Below are 24,039 nucleotides of genomic sequence, written 5' to 3' on the forward strand. Positions count from 1 at the left end.
AAATAAATAAATGTAAAAAAATATGATGGGGAAATAACACTGATCATAAAAGAAAAAAAAAACATAGACAGAGTCTACAGGAATCCATGGGTGGTTTCTTTTATGATATCCTTCCCACAGTGATTCACCCAGAGTGCACACTTCCCCCAACAATGAAAATGCAGCACTCCGTGTGGGATGTTTGTGCCTAGGGAAGCCAATTAGAGACTTAGCATCCAAGGTTTTGTTTTTTGTTTTTTGTTTTTGTTTTTTTGTTTTTAAGATTTTATTTATTTATTCATGAGAGACACAGAGAGAGAGGCAGAGACACAGGCAGAGAGAGGAGAAGCAGGCTCCATGCAGGGAGCCCGATGCGGGACTCGATCCCAGGACTCCAGGTTCATGCCCTGAGCCAAAGGCAGACACTCAACCACTGAGCCACCCAGGCGTCCCGCATCCAAGGTTTTTAATGGGGCTGATCAAGCAAGCACTCTCTACCTAACACATACCAAAACTCTACATTCCCAGAAGGATGGCAGGTGTTAGCATAAGATGGATTATTTGCACAGTCTAGGCCTCGTAATTAGCTGACTAGGAACACCAAGGGCCAACTTTGCAAGTGGTGTACCTAAGGTAAGAGTCTTCAGGCCGCTTAGTTAATAAATAACTCTTTTCTTCACAGTCTTATTTGGCTGCATTTTTCGAAAATATTGTATGCTTTTTTTTTTTTTTAAGATTTTATTTATTCATGAGAGACTCAGAGAGGCAGAGGGAGAAACAGGTTCCACACAGGGAGCCCAATAAGAGACTCATTCCCTGGACCAGGATCACGCCCTGATCCAAAAATAGATGCTCAGCTGCTGAGCCACCCAGGCATCCCTCATCTGTGTTCTTCTGTGCAAAAGTAGATACATACAGAATTACTCAGGGTAGCATAATTTGTAATAAAATATCTTTAATCTTCATTTAAAGTAAGTTTGTTATATTCATACAGTGAAGTGCTGGGCAGCTGTTAACAATTTTTTTAAAGGGGTAGGGATGCCTGGGTCAGTGCTTGAATGTCTGCCTTCCGCTCAGGGCGTGGTCCTAGAGAGTCCCAGGATCGAGTCCCACACCAGGCTCCCCACAAGGAGCCTGTTTCTTCCTCTGCCTGTATTTCTGCCTCTCTCTCTGTCTCATAAATAAAATCTTGTTAAAAATAAATTTTCTTATTTTTTATTATTATTTTCAAAGATTTTATTTATTTATTCATGAGACACATACACACACAGAGGCACAGACATAGGCAGAAGCAGGCTCCATGCAGGGAGCCCGATGTGGGACTCGGTCCCGGGTCTCCAGGATCACACCCTGGGCTGAAGGCGGTGCTAAACCGCTGAGCCACCTGGGCTGCCCAAAAATAATTTTTTTTTAAAGGGAAACTTTACTGGATGGAAAGATCAGGATATATTGTCAGTGAAAAAGCAAGGGACAGAGTTAGGTGCATAATATGCAACTATTTGTGTAAAAGAAAGGGGGAGAAGAATTTGTTTTTCATCTACATGTGTATTTTTAAAATCTCTGGTAGCATAAAGGAGAAACTTGACAACAGTGGCTGTCAGGGAGCAGTACAGGAAAGGAAAGGAGCTTTTTTACTGTAACCCCTTCTATATGCAGTTGATTTTCATTATTCTGTGGGTTCCATGTTTGCAAATTTTCCAGCTCACTAAAATTTATTTGTAACCCCCCAAATCAGTACTTGCAGTGCTTTTCATGGGCCATCTGCAGACATGCAGAGCACTGAAAAGTTTGAGTCACCTGACTTAGACACTCTTGGCTGAGGTGGGACAAGGTGATGCTCTGCCGCCTGGTTTCAGTAGTCATCCTGTAAGCAAGTGTCCTTTTTGTAGTTTCTTTAAGGCCATCTTTTTTGCATTTTTGTCTTTTTTTGTTGGTGATTTTATCCTTTTTGTGGCTGATTAAAATGGCTCCCAGATGTGGCGCTGAAATGCTGTGTGATGTTCGTAAGTGCAAGAAAGCTCTTACGTGCCTTATGTAGAAAATACTCATATTAGATGAGCTTCATTCAGTGAGTTTATAATGCCCTTGGCCTTGAGTTCAGTGTTAATAAATATATTAAATGAAGTGTCATTTTTTTTTAAGATTTTATTTATTTATTCAAGAGAGACATAGAGAGAGAAAGAGAGAGAGGCAGGCTCCATGCAAGGAACCCGATGTGGGACTTGATCCCAGGACTCCAGGTATGATACCCTGGGCTGAAAGCTTATGCTTAACTGCTGAGCCACCCAGGCCTCCCTAAATGAAGTGTCTTTAAACACAAACACAAACACAAATATAACCAGTTTACGTATTGATCGTTGCATGAAAATGTTGTGACAGAAACTTGCAGGAACCTGACTCTAATTCTGTATTTCCCTGAGGAGCAGAGGGATTCAGTATTGGCTAATTTAGTATTCATGGTGACTTCATAAACATAACTACTTCAGATAATGAGAATCAGCTATGTATCTTTGGATCATGTGCTGTATTACTTTTTAAACACTTAAATAATTATATAGGAGAATATTACTGTGGAAGGAGGTGTTGCCAAATGAAAATGTACACTTTTTTTTTTTAATTTGGGGGGAGGGGGAGACACAGGCAGAGGATAAAGTAGGCTCCATGCAGGGAGCCCGATGCAGGACTCTATCCTGGGTCTCCAGGATCAGGTCCTGGGCTGAAGGCAGCGCTAAACTGCTGAGCCACCCAGGCTGCCTGAAAATGTACACAATTATATGGAATACCTTTCTTTTAAGTCTATATACAGACACCTAATAATCTTTTTCTTTCTTTTCTTTCCCCTCCCTCCCTCCCTTCCTTCCTTCTTTCCTTTTTTCCTCTCCTTTTCTTCTTTTCTTTTCTTTCTTTTTTTTTTCCTTTCCATTCCTTTCTTTTCTTTCCTCCACGCCCAACATGGGGCTTGAATTCCTGACCCCAACCAAGATCAAGAGTTGCATGCTCTGCCAACCAAGCCAGCCAGGCACACCTATAATTCTTGTTTTAAGTCTGAGGATGGCATGGCAGACATTTATTACCATTTTGCGAATGGTTTTCATTGTGTATTACTTTTTATTTAGAAACAATCTAGTTAAGTGGATTTTTTTAAAGGGGAAACTTCTTTTTTTTTTTTTTTTTTTTTTTTTTAAAGGGGAAACTTCTGATGAGGAAAGATCAGGATATTTTGTCAGTGAAATATGACACTGACAATAAATGTCATGTGACTCCCACATATAGAGGATACAATTAAGTCATTCAGTAATTTGAAAACTGCTTCCAGGAAAGAAGTAAAAATTTAAGCAAAGACAGACCCAGGAACAAGAAAGATTGATATTAGATTCTGCCTTGAGGAAGGAGTAATTAAATAACTGTTGTTAATTTCTATCTAAAAAAACAATGGAAAAAAAATGAAATAAAAAAGATAAAAAATAAAAAAACAATGGTAACTATTAGTATACTTACCTTTTGGATGTGCCAGGAAACTGATAAATTCTATCCAGTTCTTTGGAAGGTAAAGGAATTTGGTGTAGTTTTTAAAAATAGGTAATGATATATGTGGTAATAAATTCAGGACATAAATTTTGTGAATACCTTTGTACCAAACTGCCTTTCAGAGATGTTGAGCTAATTTATATTTCCATTGTCAGTACATGGGACTGTATGGGTTCTTCCATGTCCCTACCAACCCAGCGTGCTATCAAATTTTTGATCTCTCAATATATAGTAGATTTTCATCTTTGCCCTTTTGGATACATTGAGGATTTTTTTGTAATAGTCATTGTTTTTGTTTCATATTTTCAGCTTCCTGAAGTAATGCTACTATTCTTTCCTAGAATTTTAAACCTAAAGTTGCTTATGATGAGAGATCTAGCATAATCCAGCAGATCCAAATCTGTCTTGACCCTTTGTCCCTTGATTGTCACTGAGCACTCCGTCCAAGCTAATCACTGTCCTGACTAGTCTACTGTAGAGAAGTTTTGCCTGCTTTGATTTCCCCATCACACAGTGATGGCCTCACACAGTGTGTACTCTCTCGTGTCTGGCTTCTTTCCGTACTGTCCTGTTAAGTGTAAGGATGGTTTTAATCCTTCTCAGTAGTAAGTAGCATGCTCTTGTACGAATAAACTACAGTGTATTTATCCATTCTGGTGTTGATGTACAGTTGGGTTTCCGTTTTGGAGCTGTTACACATAGTATTGTTTTAAACCGTTCTTTATACACATCTAATGTATATATTAGAATGTATTTCTGCTGTACATACGTCCTGTGATCCAGCAGTTTATTCCAGATGTGAGGATATTTTTTTTTTCTTATTCCCCTTCATAAGAGTGAGGTAGCTTGGGAAGGAAAAATACCTTAGTGTGTTATTTGTGCCTGCCTTGAGAAGTCACGAAAGGGAAAATTTTCCTCAAAGCTGTGAGGTCTCAGTTTAAAATAATAACTGCAATTTATTGAGTTCTTTCTATGTGTTAAGTGCTTCATATACATTATTTCATTTAATCCTCCTAAGAAACCAAGTAGATAGCTCCTGTTATTGCTATTTTACAGCTGAGGAACGTAAGGCTTAGAGGCGTTAAATTGTCCAGCATCACATGGCCAGTGAGTAGCATAATGTTATCTTGGGTTCCATAATCTTAACTAATGTATTGTCCTGCTTCTCTAAATTAAATATAGGCATTTAGGGGTTCCAAGATGAGGGCAGGGAGGAGGGAACAGCAGATGATCTACTTCCCTGCTCCCTTCTCCTTCAAGCGTGGAGTGGCACTTTGAGCAACCCATCTTCTTCCTCACAGTCAGTTCATGTGCCTCAGACTTCTGAAGCCTGAATGAACTTTTTTTAAAGATTTTTAAAATGTATTCATGAGAGAGACAGACAGGGACATAGAGGTAGGCAGAGGGAGAAGCAGGCTCACCGCGGGGAACCCAATGCAGGACTCCATCCCAGGAACCCCGGGATCATGAGCTGAGCTAAAGGCAGATGCTCAACTACTGAGCCACCCAGGTGCTCCCTGACTGACCTTTATTCAGAAAACAAGGGACCAAATTAATACAGGTCACACCTAATTTTTTATTTGAAAATAATGGGTTTTTTTTTTCTTATAGAAAAAACGTAGTGAAATTCCTTGTTACTGGGAAAATCAGCCAATGGGATGTCAGAAACTAAACTGCGCTTTCCATCACAACAGAGGACGTTACGTTGATGGCCTTTTCCTACCTCCAAGCAAAAGTGAGATGTGTTTTTGGTTTTAAAAGGATAGTTACTATTTACTGATACCTATTACGTACACTGTACAGAGTATATTACATATATTGCCTTTAGTCTTGCAAAAGAGCAGTTTTATTTCTGCTTTATAGGTGAGGGAACTGAACTTCTCATTAAGGTTAAGTGACTTGTACATAGTCATGGTCATAAACCAGTAATATCACAATCAGGATTAAAACTTTGTTACCGAAAGCCTTACTGCCTCCCAAATGTTTCTTGGTGTGACACTTTAGATTACTATAGCTTCATTTCCTATTTTCCTAACAGACCCAGTGAATTTTCCAGAAGAAACTGGATTCTCCAGATCAGGGTTTGGCAAATGTGGTCCTCCACCTGTTTTATAAAATAAAGTTTTATTGGAAGGAAGCCATATCCACTCATTCACATATTTTCTGTGGCCACATTTTGTGCTTCTGGTGTAGAGTTGAGACACAGAGGTCTACAAACCCTAAAGTACTTACTGCTCCCTTTACAGAAAGTTTGCTAACCCTGCTCTAGGCTATATCTAAAATAAAATTTATACTCTCCCCAAAACTAGTTTTTATTTCCAAATATCCTTTCACTTTTCCAACCGGAATGATTAGCCACTTAAAAGCCACATCTTCTGTGATTAAAAAGTGATGGCTGCACATTCTCCTTTCTATTTAAGAGAAAATAGTGGGCTTTGCTCCTCTCTGATTTAGTTCAGAAGCGTTATCTGCCCTTTTAACAACTACTTTTTTGCTGAAGTAAAAGCCTCTGAATTTCTTTTTTTTTTTTTTTTTTTTTTTTTTTTTTTAAATTTTTATTTATTTATGATAGTTACAGAGAGAGAGAGAGGGAGGCAGAGACACAGGCAGAGGGAGAAGCAGGCTCCATGCACCGGGAGCCCGATGTGGGATTCGATCCCGGGTCTCCGGGATCACGCCCTGGGCCAAAGGCAGGCGCCAAACCGCTGCGCCACCCAGGGATCCCAAGCCTCTGAATTTCAATATTAAAATTAAATGTCTAGAACTTGCAAATAATTTTATGCATCTAGCCTCCAGACTATTCTGTGTTTTGAACACCTGTTTTGAGTGTGTTTATGTACAGAAGAGTTATTAGCTAAAAGCCATTTTTTTTCCCTCCCTGGGAGTTTAGAACCTAATTGTGAAAATGGGAAAATCAGGTAAAAAGGCATAAGTGGTCATAAGGAAAATGCACCAAACTTAGAGATTTTTGATGAATTGGGACTTTATCTTCTCTTTTTAATTTATGACTAATGTTGTATGTCTAGCTGTGTTGCCCACTGTGCCTGAGTCACCAGAAGAGGAAGTGAAGGCTAACCAGCTCACGGTTCAACAGAACAAATTGTCTGTCCAGTCCAATCCCTCCCCTCAGTTGCGAAGTGTTATGAAAGTAGAAAGTTCAGAAAATGTTCCTAGCCCAACCCATCCACCAGTTGTAATCAATGCTGCAGATGATGATGAAGATGATGATGGTAAGTTTTAGCTCTTTAAGGCAAATAAATGATCAGGGTCACTCAGTGAATTGGAATAAGGATTAAAGCTGTAAGCCTGCTGTCAATTGTAAATTTGCCTCTCGTGTCGATACATAGATCAGTTTTCTGAGGAAGGTGATGAAACCAAGACACCCATCCTGCAACCACCTCCCGAAGTTCATAATGGATTACGGACAGCCTCTGCCCGGAAACCTGGGGTCAATTTGAAGCAAGGTAAGAAGAGGCTATATTGATGCTGTTTCCTGCTCAAAAGTCTGAAAATATTGTTGAATGTGCCCAAATTATTTTAAATACATTTGAAATTTAGATCACGATCACCACCACCTCTGTCCTCTGACCCCACTGTACACACACCCATACCGACACTGCTTTTATTCAGAAAACATTTGAGTGCTTGCTGTGTACAATAAAATGCAAAAGGAGTGAAGTGTTAGTTCCTCATATGATTTCTATTTGGGTTTCTCAGGTGAATGTTTGAATTTTGGAATAAAAACTCTTGAGGAAATTAAGTCAAAAAAAATGAAGGAAAAATCCAAGAAGCAAGGCGGTAAGTTATTAGTTTTGACATGGCTGGTTGAATTTTTCTGGAGGAGAGTAACAGGGACATTGCTGATAATAAGGAAACTTAGCAGCCAAAATGGGCACGTAGATTTTGACTTCTTTGGCTTGTTTGAAGTAAAACACGGACTTATTTTTGCTAGCACTGCTTTTTTAGTACTTGAAAGAACTGCTTTATCTTCAGAAATACAACTCCAAAGAATGACATCTAGAAATCATATCGAGGGGCACCTGGGTGGCTCAGTGGTTGAGCATCTATCTGCCTTTGGCTCAGATGCTCTTGGATCTTGGGATCGAGTCCAGCACAGGCTCCCTTTAGGGAGCCTGCTTCTCCCTCCTGCCTATGTTTCTGCCTCTCTCTGTGTGCCTTATGAATAAATAGTCTTAAAAAAAATCATATTAAGAGAGGAAAAACTTTATAGTAGATGAATTCTTCTTAGCTGCCACAATTTTCTTCTAGAGCTTACCTCAGCCTGGTCAGTTTGTATTTCCAATCCTAAAAATTACAGATAACCGTGTGAAATAAAATATTTAGAAAGCATCACATGGTTGGTTTTAGAGTACTCTTGCTAATACTTGTTCTGTAGGGACTTGGAGTTGTGTTTCACAGGTGATTGAATATAGATTTTTTTTTTTAAACATTTTATTTGTTTACTTGACAGAGGGAGTACAAGCAGGGGTAGTCGCAGGCAGAGGGAGAGGGAGAAGCAGACTCCCTGCTGAGCAGAGAGCCCGGTGTGGGGCTCAATCCCAGGACCCTGGGATCATGTCTCAAGCGGAAGGTAGACACTCAACTGACTAAGCTACCTAGGCTCCCCTGAATATAGATTTTTAAAAGGTTGAATTGACACTCTTGGTGGCTGGTGTGCTTCTGAGGTTAATTTTAGAATGTTAGTCTTCTTGGTAAATGAAAAATAGATTGAGTGCCCAGGTTACTGAAAACAATTTATATTTTACCTTGTATACAAAGCAGTTAAGAAATAGGGATTATCTCCTCTCTCCCACCTCACCCCAATTCACTATGGGCAAGTAGGAACAGAAAGATTGGCTTGCCTAAAAAAAAAAAAAAAGAAAGATTGGCTTGTAGTTATCTAGTGGTCTGTATTGAACTTGTCACAAAAACAAAATTTCTTGGCTTATTATAATAGTTTTATTTTCCATAAATTATTTGCTGTTCTTTGACTTGCTTTATTCAGAAGGTTCTTCTGGAGTTTCCAGTCTTTTACTCCAACCTCAGCCCATTCCAGGTCCTGAAAAAGAGAATGTCCGGACTGTAGTGAGAACAGTAACTCTATCCAGCAAACAAGGTGAGATATGGATAGGGTTAGGTTGAGAGTTGTCAGGCTACAACTTCTAAATAACTGGGAGAGCCAAGTTCTTGGGTATAGTTTACCTTTGATGGATTTGCAGGAAGACTTTAGTATATTTGGTCAGATACAAGGATGAAAAGAAAAACTTAAAAAAGAAAAATAGTGCATTTGACTCTTAAAAGGTTGAAATTCTTGCTAAAGCAGCTCTCACATTTATGTATATTTAATTTTTACATTTATTCTTTATCTGTTCCGTTTAACAAATTTATTGACTGCCCATTGTGGATAAAGAACTCTAATCCACTCTTTAAGTTACAGGAAAATGTAAGCCTTTTCCCTTAGTAGTTTTAAACCTGGTAAAAGAAGTATGACACTAGTAACTGTATACATATACATTTAAATGTGCTGTTCAAACAGCAAAGAATTAGAGGAAAGAGAGCTCACCTTTTGCTGGTTATCAGAGTTCTACATGAGAGTTGGCAGTGGAGTAGAGTGTGACTTCATTTAGCATATCGAAGTACACAAGCAAAAGTATGGCTTGGGTTTCAAGATCAGTTGATTAGAACACACCTGTCTTCATACACTTGGCTACTGTCAATAATTAGGACTGTGTCATTGATTCCTTTTGGGCTGTGCATTTGGCTATTTAAATTATTACTTAATAGGTTAAATCCCCCCCCCCCCCCACCCGTGTGACTACTGAGATCGGATTTTCAAGAGACTTTCTGGGTGGGCTCATGATATCAGAGCATACTTTATACTCATTATTAGTTAGCAAATACAGAAAAATTGACTAATAGTAGAGAAATTCTTTTTTTGCCATTTCAGGAGAAGAACCCTTGGTAAGATTGAGTCTCACCGAGAGACTGGGAAAACGAAAATTTTCAGGTGAGATGAATTTTGTGCAGATATTTTGTTTTCTGTTTGTGTATTAATATGATATGTTCTCCAAAACTGCCTTTATACAAATGTCATGTTGATACCAATTTACTTGCTGGTCCCCCTTGAATTCTTGGCTAGAAGAACTTATACAATTTGTTTTTCACATGTGTATTATACCTTTTATTGATTTACATAAATTTATAGTGTTAGAATTTAAGTAGATTATAATAATCAACTCTTTAGAAGGTACTATGTTGAAAAAACAGTAAAGAAAATATCTTTGTCTCTTTGAAATTTGAGGTTTTAGAGGGAAAAAAGTTTCCAGTTAATATAAATTTGGTCCCTGAGTTTATTAATTCTATTTTATGTTTAGGGAAGTGTTTCATCATATTATTGAGTTGCCATGTACATACTCTAATTGTGTCTGTCTCAAAAGGATTTTGAAAATCTTCTCTGATTCCAGCTATTCCTCTATGCTCTTTTTAAAATGTGTTTGCAAATATGAAATCTTTTGTGTTTTCTTTGATACCATTTTCACTGCCTGAGAAATTTTAGGCAAAATATCCATCTTTTTAATGTCAGCATACATGTAAACTTTGTAATTTTTGGCTTCATATTTAAATTATGAATAATAGTAGAGAAAAAATCATTACCCTGTGTAGGGTCTTTCATGTTTTTAATGGGACCTTGCAAAGTTATTGTATGTTCAGTCAAACAGTCTGAAAAACCATTTTTAACTTGTGACATTTACTATTCAATTCATATATAGTGGTTATAAGTCAGTAAACTTGGTAAGGTCTTGGCTCTATTACTAATTGGTAACTTGAGTAAGAATTTTCATAACCTTAGATTCCTACTTTGATAAATGTTGATTCTACATTCTACTTTTTGTCCCTTACTTCTTTTTTCTGGGACATTTTTATTTTCTAGCATTGAATTCTAAGGATGCTAGTGAATGAACACACCATATAAATGCAGAAAACTGACAGTTGTTATTCTGTGTTACCAGTTTTGCTCATATTTCTTGACCTTGCTAAAGTTGGATTTGAACTCTTAAGCTACGTTCTCTCTGTTTGTAGGTGGTGACAGCGATCCTCCATTAAAGCGTAGCCTTGCACAGAGATTAGGGAAGAAAGTAGAAGCTACAGAAACTAATACTGACAAAGCACCAAAGAAAGGTAACTTTTTTCTAATATGTTGTGTGTGTGTAATCATGACACTTGTCTCTTGTAATACTAACAGGTAATGATTTGTCATTCCTTTTTGTTCAGGTAAATTAGATTGTCTCATGTCTGTATTATTCAACAAACATTTGAATATTTACTCTGCTAGATTCTAGGTAGACACTGCTGCATAAAATAAAAACATCACAGTCCTCAGGAGCTTTTATAGTATAATGGCAGATAGGAATACTTATATATTTGTGGTAAAATCTGTGACAGGGTTCTCGCTTCGGCAGCATATATACTAAAATCTGTGACAGGAAAAGTACACAGTGATATGGGAGCACACAAGAAGGGCACCTCTTTTACCATCTGCCAGGGAAAGGTTCCCCGGGGGAAATTATGTTGAAGCCTAGACCTAAAACATGAGTTAGGAATTAGGCAGGTGAAGTTGAAGGACCAGAGGCTATGCCGAGGCAGAGAGAATAATCTTTGCAAGGGCACAGAGCTAAGAACCAGGATATATTCAAGGGATTGATTATGGTTGAAACAAACAGAATTGGGGGTAAAGAGCATGTTGACTGGAGAGGAGGAAGGAAATAGATCATGCAGAGCCTTTTTAAGCCATGGAAGAGAGTTTGGGTTTAGTAGCAAACCATGGGATGGTTATTAACAAGGATCAAAAGCTCAGATTTGCATCTTAGAACCATCATCCTCTTGGTTTCAGCTCAGGGATGATCTCATGGTTGTGGGATTGAGCCCTATGTCACACTCTGTGCTCAGTGCAGAGTCTGCTTCAAGTTTTCACTCTCTCTTCCTATCACTCATTCTTTCATATAAATAATAAAAGCTTTAAAAAAATTTTTTCTAAATAGAGCCATCTCCCTGCCTCTAAAATATGGAGAAAGATTAGAAGGGGACAAGGGTGCTGTCCAGGATATGAGTTACCAGCCTTTTGAAATAATGTAGATGAGAGAAGTTAGTGGCCTAGTTAGTGTTCTAAAAATTGGTATGAGAGATGTGGAATAAATTGAGGGATATTTGGGAGTTAGAATGATTATGTAGCTGAAGCTCTATTTATAGAAAGAAGTCAAGGTTGAATTTTTTTCCTTTTATGACTTGGCAGTGAAAACACTGGTGTTAATTACTAAATGAATGGGTGGGACTTTTTTCCTTTTTATTCTGTGTAATTTTAACTCTTCTTGAAGATGAAAAACTAATTTCCACTTTTCCTCTAGCCCAGGAGGCTGTGATGAGTAGATGTTTTTGTTTAGGATCTTTCTTGCATTCTCAGAGCACACAAGTTAATCTTTCTTTGCAGTCATAACCTTTTTTTCTTTGCCTGTTGATCATATTTAAAAATTTCAGAAAAATTTATATTAAACATTAACAGGGCAGCCCAGGTGGCTCAGCGGTTTAGCGCTGCCTTCAGTCCAGGGCCTGATCCTGGAGATCCGGGATCGAGTCCCACGTCAGGCTCCCTGCATGGAGCCTGCTTCTCCCTCTGCCTGTGTCTCTGCCTCTGTCTATCATGAATAAATAAATAAATCAAATATTTTTTTAAAAATTAACATTTTTTTAAGACTTTATTTATTCATGAGAGACACAGAGAGAGGCAGAGAGAGTAGCAGGCTCCATGCAGGGAGTCCAACGCAGGACTCGATCCCAGGTCTCCCTGGGCCAAAGGCAGGCGCCCAACCACTGAGCCACCCAGGTGTCCCAATAAAACACATTTTAAATAGATTGAGGGGGCTTTTGATGCCAATGAGATTATAGAAGTTTTACACTAACCATTATTTCCCTGAGTTCAATAGTTTTTGCTTTTCAGATCTAAAAAAAGATTATTTTTTAAGCCTTCCAAAGTGCTCTAGGTAATCCATGATTCTCATAGATGTTCTGTGGGAAAGAAAAATGTTAAGCATCTAAAGTATTTGCATTAGATGACATAAACCTAATTTAATCTAATTTTGTGAACTTTGCTTTTTTTAAAAAGATTTTTATGTATTTTTTAAATTACTATTTTCACAGCAGATTTTTTTAATATTTATTTTTAAGACTTTATTCATGAAAGAGAGAGAGGGAGAGAGAGGAAGAGACACAGAGGGAGAAGCAGGCACCATGCAGGGAGCCTGATGTGGGACTCGATCCCGGGTCTCCAGGACCACACCCTGGGCTGAAGGCAGGCGCTAAACCGCTGAGCCACCCAGCCAACCGCTGAGCCATAAATCCCCTTTATGTATTTATTTGAGAGAGAGTGAGCAAGTGGGAAGGAGCACATCCATGAGCAGAGAGGAGGGACAGAGGGAGAGGGAGAAGCAGGCTCCCCACTGAGCAAGGAGCTTGATGTAGGGCTCAATCCCAGGATCCTGGTTGCGTGACCTGAGCTGAAGGCAGATGCTTAACCGACTGAACCACCCAGGCACCCCTTAATATGTGAACTTTGAAGAAAAAAAGTCTCTTGTTTAATTTGGTTTTTAAAGTATATATTTTTTTACAGTTCATGTTTCTAAGTCTCTGAAGGAGCGATTAGGCATGTCAGCTGGTCCAAACAGTGAGGAGGCAGCAGGTAGGTAAAACCCTTCGGCCAGCTTCTTATATTTTTTCCTTGCCATAACAATCTTTACTTTTTCACTCATTCATTTACTTATTGTGAGCTTGCTTACTTAGAGTTTGTGTTTTGGGGGTTTTATTTTATTTTTTTAAAGTAATTGATGACTCACTGGTATGAATTCTCTTCTTAAAAGATAGCAAAATGATCAGTTCCCATAGCCTTAGTAGTAAGCAACCAGAAACTACACAAATATCCAACAAAAAGAAATTCAGTTGCAGTTTGTATAGTTACATACAAAAATAATTATTGTCATAAGTCATATTTTGAACAGTCATGTGGAAAACTTCTCATTGTATTGAGTGAAGAAAGGGTACAAAAAAAAAAAAAAGAAAGAAAGGGTACAAAAAACACCTACTACTTTCGACCTTTGGATTTAAAATAAGAATTTTAAAAAAATAGAATAGGAATCTTAATTTTGTGAGGATGATGAAGTTTATTTTCTTACTACAGAAACTTACTCTCAGGAATAATATCCATATGTATGAGATGATTCCAGTTGTGTAAAGATAAAAAAGTATATGCCTGGGAAAAACACTCTAAAAAATACACCAAAATAATTTTCTTCTCTATGTTCTGTACTCTTCTGTACTAATTTTCAAACCTTTTAAATTGCAAGATCTAACTACTATACAGTTTAAAGAATAGTATAATAAACCTGTACTCCATCCATGCAGCTCCTCTATACATCACTCTTCCTTTAATTTTTTTATTTACATTTTTTATTTAAATTCACTTTTAATGTTACTGCTTTTTCTTAGCACTTGGGTTTCCTGTGGTGGTTCTAAAGGTCTTGTTCCCAAATGGTCCTCTCCTGATTGGGAGACACAAGTGAGGGCTGACTGAGTGGGGAGGGCGTACTAAATAAAAGGCAGCTTGTTTGGGTTGCAGGCTAGAAGGCTGGGGCCCATACCATTGCCACAATAAGAAAGTTTTTTTCCTTCCTAGGCTTTCCCTTTTCCTCTTCTCCCCTGTTCTTTTCCTGCTTGGAATTTGCTCATCTTCTCCCTCCAGCCCCAACCTCCTAACTTACTCCCCTCCCCAGCAGATTTCTCCTCTCTTCAGAGAGCAGTTCCCAGAAGAAGGTCATGGCTGGTCCAACTACTCTATAGGCCATCCTCACATTTCTACCCACTGTTGCTTTTCCTACTAGTTTGGCAGTTTTCTTTGGCACCCCTGGGAGGAATAGATCTCACTTCCTACAGTTTCATTTGTTCTTTTTCTATTTTTCTGTAAATTCAGATAGCTGCTGTCTTATCTCAGAAGTCCCTCAAGATTTATGCTTTGCTAGTGGCAGCCTTGTTTTCCACTGCTGTTATGGATTTATTCTATTTTTAATGTCTTTATTTTGATAAATTTTGGTGGAGTGGGGAACAAGGTTTTCATGTCACCATTTACACACTTCCTTGAAGGTAGTAATTTTGAGATCAGTCCACCCAATGGAAGAATTATTTAAAAAGCCCTAAGGAAGTAATTCAGTACCTGTTTGAGTACTTCCCATGTATAGGTACTATACTAAAATATTTCAGATAATTAAGTATAGTCTGTTTTCATGAAGTATCTAGTATGGCTGGAAATGCAGGCAGTTGCAGTACTGTGGGAGCAGTGGACTGGAGGATGTCAGGTTCTAAAACCAAATTTAATTACAATTAGGCAGCAAGAGAATGAGACTAGTAGGGCAAATTCTGTGTGAGAAGAAACAGAATGTTCAAAGGGTAAGAAGGTGAAAACGAACATGATGTGTGTTTACGGTTGTTAAAAGATATTTTATATTTTGGATCTTTCATTAAAGGCTGTCATTCATGGGCACCTGGGTGGACCAGTCTGTTAAGCATCTGCCTTCGGCTCAGGCTGGATCCCTGTATCCAGCCACAGGTCAGGCTCCCTGCTCAGCAGGTCAGCGGGGAGTCTGCTACTCCTTCTCCTTCTGCCCCTTCCCACCACTCATGCTCCATCCCTCTCTCAAATAAATAAAATCTTAAAAAAAAAAAAAAAACTGTCATCAAATATGTGTGTATAGTTTCCATATTCTTCTCGTTTTGTCCCACATTACTTCATTATTTCTTTTAGCTTGTCAATAATGATGATGAGCCTATCTGTAAAGTGTGAAATTTGCTCTCTAAACAAACGTAGAGGGCAGCCCAGGTGGCTCAGCGGTTTAGCACCACCTTCAGCCCAGGGCTTGATCCTCAAGACCCAGGATCGAGTCCCACATCAGGCTACCTGCATGGATCCTGCTTCCCTTCTCTGCCTGTGTCTCTGCCTCTCTGTCTCTGTCTCTTTCTCTGTGTGTGTGTCTTTCATGAATAAATAAATAAAATCTTAAAAAATTAAAATAAAATAAACAAATGTAGAGGGATACCTGGGTGGCTCAGCGGTTGAGCATCGGCCTTGGGCTCAGATTGTGATCCTATGGTCTCGAGATCAAGTCCTGCATCGGGCTCTCTGCCTGGAACCTGCTTCTCCCTCTGCCTCTATCTATCTCTGCCTCTCTGTCTCTCATGACATAAATAAATAAAATCTTTTTAAAAAAACAGATGTAGAATGACTAGTGTATCGTTAAAAATAGCTCTTCAGTGACATGCCAATCTCTGGGCCTTTCCCATTTTCTTTGTCTTTTTTTTTTTTTTTCTTTCTGTCTTGTTACCTGCTTTACCTACTATTCATCCTTCAAATGTCACTGAAATATTACTTCTTCTGAAAAACTTCCCTTAACCAATTCCTGGACAAAGGTTGGGGTTCTTGCTGTATGCCCTTATATAGTAATATACTTTTTTGATCAAAGTTATTGTTATTGGGGTGCCTAACTGGCTAGTAGGTAGGGCATGCAGTGCAGCTCTTGATCTCAGGGTCATGAGTTCAAGCCCCATTGGGCCTAGAGCTTTTTTTTTTTTTTAAACCTACTAAGTTATTATCATCATACTTCTGGATAGAACTCCAACAAGTTAGTGATTTTTGCCACTTAAGAGTTTTCCTTGAGGGCCATTACCTGAAATGTGCAAGTATTTCAGAACTGAAATTGAAACTAATATACTTTGTTCATTTTAATTACTGGCCTACATGATACCACTCAGGACTCTGCCCTGATTCAGGAATAGAGCGTAAGTTGTTAAGATGTGAACTCCAAATACAGTGACTTGTTTTTCCCCCAAAAAACAGAGAGAGTCACTAAAGTTGGTGAGATCCATGTGAAGACATTGGAAGAAATTCTTCTTGAAAAAGCTAGTCAGAAACGTGGAGAATTGCAGCCTAAACTCAAGACAGAAGGACCTTCAAAAGTTGATGATTCTACCTTAGGAACAAGAAGCCCCTCCACTATCCGAATCAAAACCTTCTCTGAGGTCCTGGCTGAAAAGAAACATCGGCAGCAGGAAGCAGAGAGACAAAAAAGCAAAAAGGATGTAACTTGCATCAAGCTAAAGACCGATAGTGACATTAAAAAAACAGTGGTTTTGCCACCTATAGCTACCAGCAAAGGACAATCAGAGGAGCCCACAGGTAGAACAAAGTCTATGCAGGACGTGCACATCAAGACACTGGAGGAAATTAAGCAGGAGAAAGCACTGCGGGGACAGCAGGGCACTGAGAGCAGCACCAGCTCCCAGCCTCAGCCTGAGGCCATCCCAGGGCCAAGGAGGCTTCTCCGAATCACAAAAAAAACAGGTAACAGGGGATCCCTGGGTGGCTCAGCGGTTTAGCGCCTGCCTTTGGCCCAGGGCATGATCCTGGAGTCCCGGGATCAAGTCCCACATCAGGCTCCCTGCATGGAGCCTGCTTCTCCCTCTGCTTGTGTCTATGCCTCTTTCTCTCCCTATGTCTATCATGAATAAATAAATAAAATCTTAAAAAAAAAAAAAAGTAACACCACAGTTCAGTCTATAGTACCATTTCCCCAAATCGTATTCCAAAGGACAGTGTTCCACAGGATATTTGTAGGAGTTCTTTAGTCCGACATATTTGTGAGCACTTTAGTCAGGTCACTTTGAAAACCACTGGATCAAATGAAGCTACGTTGTTTCTTTACAGGAGTGCTGTATAGACCTTTGATATTGTAATGTGCATTTTGAAACTTTATGAGGATGAATGGACTTCATCTATAATTTTATTTGTCCTATCTTTATTTTCATTAAGAGTTTTGCTTTATTTTTTTTTTTAAAGATTTTCTTTATTCATGAGAGAGACACAGAGAGAGAGAGAGAGAGGCACAGACACAGGCAGAGGGAGAAGCAGGCTCCATGCAGGGAGCCCGATGTGGGACTCAATCCTGGGTTTCCAGGATCACACCCTGGGCCAAAGGCAGGCGCTAAACCACTGAGCCACCCAGGCTGCCCAAAGGATTTGCTTTAAAAAAAAAAAAAAAAAAAAAAAAGAGTTTTGCTTTAATCTATTCCTAAAGTTGCAGCTTAAATGAAATAGTTAATGGTGTGTTTATTGTGTGAATATAGGTATAAAAGAAGAGAAGAAACTTCAAGAAGGCAGTGAAGTTGCTTCTCAGAGCAGTGTTGCTAGAACGGAAGCTAAAGAGGTAAGTTTATTTAAGACCATTTCATAGTTCATGGCAAGCCAAAGTCCAGATGAATGATTAAATATGCCATTTAGTTTTAGCATAATAAATTTCTATTTAACAGTTCACTGATAAATTAGGTAAACAATCTTTCACTATGCTTAAACTTTTCTAGGAGAGTTTTCTGTACTTATGTGTATAGCAATCTTCCCCCCCCCCCTTTTTTTTAAGATTTTATTTATTTATTCATAAGAGACAGAAAGAAGCAGAGTCATAGAGAGAGAAGGAGGCTTCTCACAGGAGCCCGATGTGAAACTCAATCCCAGGACCGCGGGATCATGACCTGAGCCAAAGGCAGATGCTCAACCACTGAGCCACCTAGGTGCCCCTGTTCTCTGCTCCCTTAAAAGTTGTTTTTAATTGGTCACTCAATGTTTTTTAAACCAGGCATGGCACTCAGTGTACAAAACTCGGGGACTTTTTTTTTTTTTTTTTTTTTTTTTAAGAATAAAAAACCCTGTAATTCTGCAAGCCAGATATATAACAACCATTAGCTTTTTTTCATGGGTTTTTCTCAAGCCTTTTATTTATGTATACATGTATGTGAACTTGTTCATTGTTTAACTCAGGTTTAGAAAGTAATTGAGAACTCTATTATCATTTTGCAGCCTGCTTTAATTTTACTATATTCATAATTCTTTGGGACATTAGTTTTACTGGCCACATAATGTTCTATTATATGAATATAATCTTAACATTTCAATTTTGTTTTACATAGTTAAGGTAATGAACATCATCGAACACAAATCTCGTGCAAGTGTCTGATTATTTATGAGGCATTTGTATTTGACTTAGGGGTTATGATTGTCTAAGCCTATAAAATCGGGGTTTTTGTTATTCCATACATCTTTAACTTTCATCTTCAGCTTGGTACTTTGTATTTAATATCAAAGAGCAAAAGCTCTTATGTTCTGGATCATGTCAAATTCTGCTTGATATAGATGTCAGCCCAGTAACTTATAAACAAGATTTTCTAAATTGAGGTAAAATTGACATACTAGTTATTTTTTTCTTTTAAACAAGTTTTTTTTTTTTTTTTCTTTTTTTTTTTTAAGATTTTGTATTTAAATAACCTTTACACCCATTATGGGACTTAAGCTCTCAACCTTAAGATCAAGAGTTTCATGCCCTACCAACTGAGCCAGCCAGGCACCCCAAGGTTTTTTTCATTTTTTGTTGTTTTAATTGAGCTATAAGTAAAGCCTGGTAACTTAAAATAGTTATCGTACAGATTGTTAGAGGTTCAAAATTTTAAATCTTGTGCTTTAAAACTTATCCACAGACTTCAGAAGAGACCACAGGAGTTGGCATCACTAAAATTCAAGTCAAGAGATGTGAGACCATGAGAGAGAAGCATATACAGAAGCAGCCTGAGAGGGGAACCTCACAGAAGGAAAAATCAGTTTTGACACCTCTTCGAGGAGACGTAGACTCTTGCAACACTCAGATAGCAGAGAAGCCAGTGCTCACTACTATGCCAGGCATCACACGGCACCTGACAAAGCGGCCTCCCACAAAGTCATCCCAAAAAGCAGAGGTAGAAACCTCAGGGATTGGGGACTCAATATTGAATGTGAAATGTGCAGCACAGACCTTGGAAAAAAGGGGTAAAGGTGAGTGATTTTTCTAGTGTCTTGCATATTAGGATTTGAAAATTACCAAGTTTCCAATAACTCTCTAGCAGCAATTGAGTTAAATTCCATTTGTGTGCTATACTTGTCACACAGGTGGAGAATAGCATTTCTGATACTTCTATTTAAAAAGACAAAGCTGGGGCACCTGGGTGGCTTGGCTCAGTGGCTGAGCGTCTGCCTTTGGTTCAGGGCATGACCCCAGAGTCCTGGGATCGAGTCCCACATTGGGCTCCCTATGGGGAGCCTGCTTCTCCCTCTGCCTATGTCTCTGCCCCTCTCTCTGTGTCTCTCATGAATAAATACATAAAATCTTAATAAAAAGGCAAAGTTAGATGAGCTCATTTCTCAGAATTTAAAATTGCTGTTTAAAAAGCTTTCTCTAGGGCAGCCCAGGTGGCTCAGCGGTTTAGCACCGCCCTCAGCCCAGGGCCTGATCCTGGAGACCCAGGATCGAGTCCCACGTCGGGCTCCCAGCTTGGAGCCTGCTTCTCCCTCTGCCTGTGTCTCTGCCTCTCTCTCTCTCTCTGTCTGTCTTGAATAAATAAATACATACATACATACATACATACATACATAAATCTTTTTAAAAATAAAAAAACAAAAAGCTTTCTCTAAAGCTCACTTTAGCAGCACATACAGTAAAATTTTTAAGATTTTATTTTATTTATTTATTCACAAGAGACAGAGAGAGAGAGAGAGAGCGGCAGAGACATAGGCAAAGGGAGAAGCAGGCTCCACGTAGGGAGCCTGATGTGGGACTCAATCCCAGGAGTCCAGGATCACGCCCTGGGCCGAAGGAAGGTGCTAAACCGCTGAGCCACCCAGGGATCCCCGGATTCCATATTTTTAAGTCATGGGACTGTAACATACAGCATGGTGACTACAGATAACAATACTGTATTGCTGAAAGTTGCTAGGAGAGTGGATCTTTAAAAAATTGTTAACTGTAGAGTAATGGATTAATTAGACTAACAGTCACGTTATATACAAATATTAAATCAGTATGTGGTATACCATGTTAGATGTCAGTTAAACCTCAGTGGGGGAATCAGAGCTCTCTGTGATGCATTTTTTTCTCTGGTTTTGAAGAAGAAAAACACCAGGGAGTGGAAAAACCAAATTCAAGAGCCACTAAAAGGAATTATTTGAGTATACATCTCTACATTATGACCACATTGTAGTACACATTGTTTATGGATTATTTTCAGTTTTGGGGTATCATATTTACAGTGTTGAGAAGGAATTTTGATATTCTAAGTTACTCTCCATGTAAAAGAGGAATTCTAGCTATTAATCAGATATTTTCTGTCCCTAATAGCTAAACCCAAAGTCAATGTGAAGCCATCTGTGGTTAAAGTTGTCTCGTCCCCCAAATTGGCCCCCAAACGCAAGGCAGTGGAGGTCCACCCTGCTGTCATCGCAGCTGTGAAGCCACTCAGCTCCAGCAGCATGCTACAGGAAAGCCCCACCAAAAAAACAGCTGTGGTAAGAAGTAGATCCAACTAGATGGTGCTTTGGTCAGTGTGCTAGGAAAGCAGGGAAGAGTGACTCTGCTTGCTCTCTGTGTGCAAGTACTTATGCCATTTCCTAAGCATTTTAGATGTTTAGGTGGTTACTGTATTCCACGTCCACCGCTAGACATTTGTGGAGTGGCAGGATGGAATTTCTTTTTTTAAAAAACGCTAGTTCTTGGGCAGCAGGATATTTTGCTTATTTGTAAACTCAATCTTTGGATTATTTATTCTTCAATTTCCAGGCTTAAAGAGTGATAAAAACGAAAGTGGCAAAAGTAAATGAATATGCTGAAATAAAAAAGGCCTGACTCCAACTGAGTTTCCTTCCTTTTACTTTTATAGGCAGTTGTTCCACTCCTTTCTGAGGACAAGTCAGTCACTCTGCCCGAGATGGAAAAACCTAGAGACAGGTAATACCTTGTAATTCTTCTTGACCAAACTTTAGGCCACCATTATTATTTATGCTCTCTAGAGAATCACACTGCTAAATAAACCTTCAAATACGTTTATTAGCCACTTAGACCAGCTTGATAGCCAACATAAATAAATCTGCTAAGCTACCTATTAATTGTAAGAAAACATGATATGCATGCAGGGTTGCTGTTCTCCTTTGGTGCCATTGTGTATGTACTGACTCATTTTTAAAATGCTTTAAACATCAGTGTGAATCCTGCTTTTAGAAGGATGAGAACTGAAAACGCCTTGTCCCAAATCAGTAAAACAATTCTGTTATGCTGATATCAATAATAACTCTTTGCTAATATCCTCTTGTGTTTCTCAGACCAGGTGGGACCGTTTAGCCAACTATTAACAAAGCGCAGTTTTCTAATCTTTTGGGTTTTTTCCTTTGTAGTCATGTGCTGCCTCCAACCCAGTCTTCTTCAGACTCCTCTCCACAGGAAGTCTCTGGCCCTTCTTCATCCCAAATAGCCACGAAAACTCGCCGACTCAGCTCTACCTCAACAGGAAAGCCCCCACTCTCTGTTGAGGATGATTTTGAGAAACTAATATGGGAGATTTCAGGAGGCAAATTAGAAGCTGAGATCGACTTGGATCCTGGGAAAGATGAAGATGACCTTCTGCTTGAGCTATCAGAGATGATTGATAGCTGAAGGTGGTGGAACATTTAAAAAAAAAACACACACACAAAACTGGACTTAGTTTCGTCTATTATAACATTTACCCAAGATGATCGTTTCTTTAGTCTAGAATTTGCCCCAAATCAGAAGTATACCTCTGAATTACCTGTATGTGTCCTGGATTCCTTGGGGTCAGATTTTTAAAGTCCCTTGATAACCATTTTGTCCATTCGATGCCATGGGTTAACATCTGTGAGAAAAATGTTCTGTCTTACACCTCTTCACAAAAAAACTGAGAGGGAGAGCCAAGTCAAAGAGTGCAAAAGAACTTAGTGACTCCTTGAGGTGTTTGTCAGTTTGGGCTGTTTTCCCCTTTGCTGTAGTATTTCTTTTATGTATTGTCTTAATGTACTTATTAATGTGACCTGAGTTTGAAAAGGAAGAAGACCAGCTGCTGCCAGTAAGGACCAAATTTCACACTACCACTAAACAAAAGACCCGCTCCGTCTGTGTTAAATTGTATGTCTTTTTAAAGGTATTTGGAGATTCAACTAAGCTTTAGAGAAGGCTGAGCAGCTCTGGAAGCTTGTAATCTGGACATAACTTTTTCAACCTGATTTCCATGCTTTTGCTGCTCTGTAAGCCTCTGAAGAGCAATAGCTAATTTATTATTACTGTAATTTTTTAAGGCTTTAAAGTGCCTCCGGGGTCCTCTGAAACTAATTTTCTATTTCTCGGATTCCCTGGGATTCTTCATAAGAGATGGTGACATAATGATTAGAAGAATTCTTTTTTTAGCATGAAAGTTGTCCCTTCTCTTCTTCAGTACTTGCCTCCTGCTGGCATTGAATTATCACAGGGATAAAAATTGGTTAATTTTTTATTTCTCTCACAGCAAACTCCTCTTGCCCAGTATTTATTTGGTGCCCTTTAACCACCAGAGGGGGGGAAAATGAACTCCTCCAAGCTGCCAATATTTATCTCTGGACTCTAGCGGTACACTGAATTGTACTGTAGTGGGATTATTGAGATGCTCTGGGGGTGTATTGTATACCTTCCAGTTTTCTTCATTTCTGAATTGAATTTTCTTTTCTTGATGTCCGTCTCCTTCATATCACCTCAAGGTTCAGACTTGTGAAGGAACAAGTATGATGGGGATAAGAGTCTTGAAAGGAGACCTACTGTACGTAATCAGAAGAAGAGGAAAGAAGGACTTGTCCATTTTGATATTTTGCTGTAGGTGGCCAGTTTTGTTTCTCATAGGGAAATCTGACCCACCTGTCATGTTGGCTCCTAAGGAACTGCTGTTGTAAGCGGCTCATCAAGAGTTGAACTTCATGTAGCCTTGTTGGGAATATGGTAAAGGAAGAAAGCCACAGGACTGCCCATTCAGTCTTGGGAAGATCTGGATGATTCTGCACAAGCAAAAATGACTTGAAATTTATGTATAGACACCTCTCTACCAATCCATCTTCAGCTGACTGAATGTTGTATAATAGCCCTTCTCCAAAGCAGGGGTGGAATGTTCTGGTTTCACCACAGATTTTCTACTCCTTTCATTTTTGGAATCAGCTTAAAGATTCCAGGTCCCTTTTGTATATAACCTTTATTTTGCTTTTTTAAAAATAATTTTGTTTCATATTTAAAGTCCTTGTATTAGTCATTGATTCATGTTCAGCATTATTTGAACCATTTGCCATTACAAGAAAGAAAAATACTTATTTGTGTTTTAAATAAAACTGGTGTAGGAAAGTCTGGACATTGTGAGTTAAGTGGTCATACATCACTTCAGCCTAGAATCTGCCTCGATGAGGCTCCATTCAGAATGTTGTTAGCTTCTTGTGTAAATGCTCCAATTTCACAGATACTGTGTGGCTTTAGAAACTTCTCACAAGGGAATATTGCCAAACTTACCCACAAGTATGCTGTTGTAGCTGCATATAATTTAGGTAAGAAGGAATATTCTTAA

The 24,039-nt window shown here is 38.8% G+C and overlaps 1 protein-coding gene across 16 annotated transcripts in view; it reads left to right on the plus strand.

Annotated features, from left to right (window-relative positions):
• ZC3H11A (zinc finger CCCH-type containing 11A) overlaps positions 1-23,829 on the plus strand; it is a 45,480-nt gene extending 21,651 nt beyond the window's left edge. For 15 of the 16 annotated variants that reach the window (XM_035711196.2, XM_035711200.2, XM_035711205.2 and 12 more), the window contains 14 exons: positions 5,119-5,242; positions 6,534-6,737; positions 6,855-6,971; positions 7,225-7,305; positions 8,513-8,623; positions 9,455-9,514; positions 10,588-10,686; positions 13,169-13,237; positions 16,439-16,942; positions 17,725-17,804; positions 19,126-19,456; positions 20,796-20,962; positions 21,334-21,401; positions 21,845-23,829. In XM_035711196.2, coding sequence (XP_035567089.1) covers positions 5,119-5,242; positions 6,534-6,737; positions 6,855-6,971; positions 7,225-7,305; positions 8,513-8,623; positions 9,455-9,514; positions 10,588-10,686; positions 13,169-13,237; positions 16,439-16,942; positions 17,725-17,804; positions 19,126-19,456; positions 20,796-20,962; positions 21,334-21,401; positions 21,845-22,103 — 2,274 coding nt within the window. In that variant the 3' untranslated portion in view covers positions 22,104-23,829. The remainder of the gene's footprint in view (positions 1-5,118; positions 5,243-6,533; positions 6,738-6,854; positions 6,972-7,224; positions 7,306-8,512; positions 8,624-9,454; positions 9,515-10,587; positions 10,687-13,168; positions 13,238-16,438; positions 16,943-17,724; positions 17,805-19,125; positions 19,457-20,795; positions 20,963-21,333; positions 21,402-21,844) is intronic. The other variant, XM_025421203.3, reaches the window with a different exon arrangement.
• Positions 23,830-24,039: the final 210 nt, after the last annotated feature.

This window comes from Canis lupus, chromosome 38 (assembly GCF_003254725.2).
Source record: "Canis lupus dingo isolate Sandy chromosome 38, ASM325472v2, whole genome shotgun sequence".
In the NCBI taxonomy this organism is placed as follows: Eukaryota; Metazoa; Chordata; class Mammalia; order Carnivora; family Canidae; genus Canis; species Canis lupus.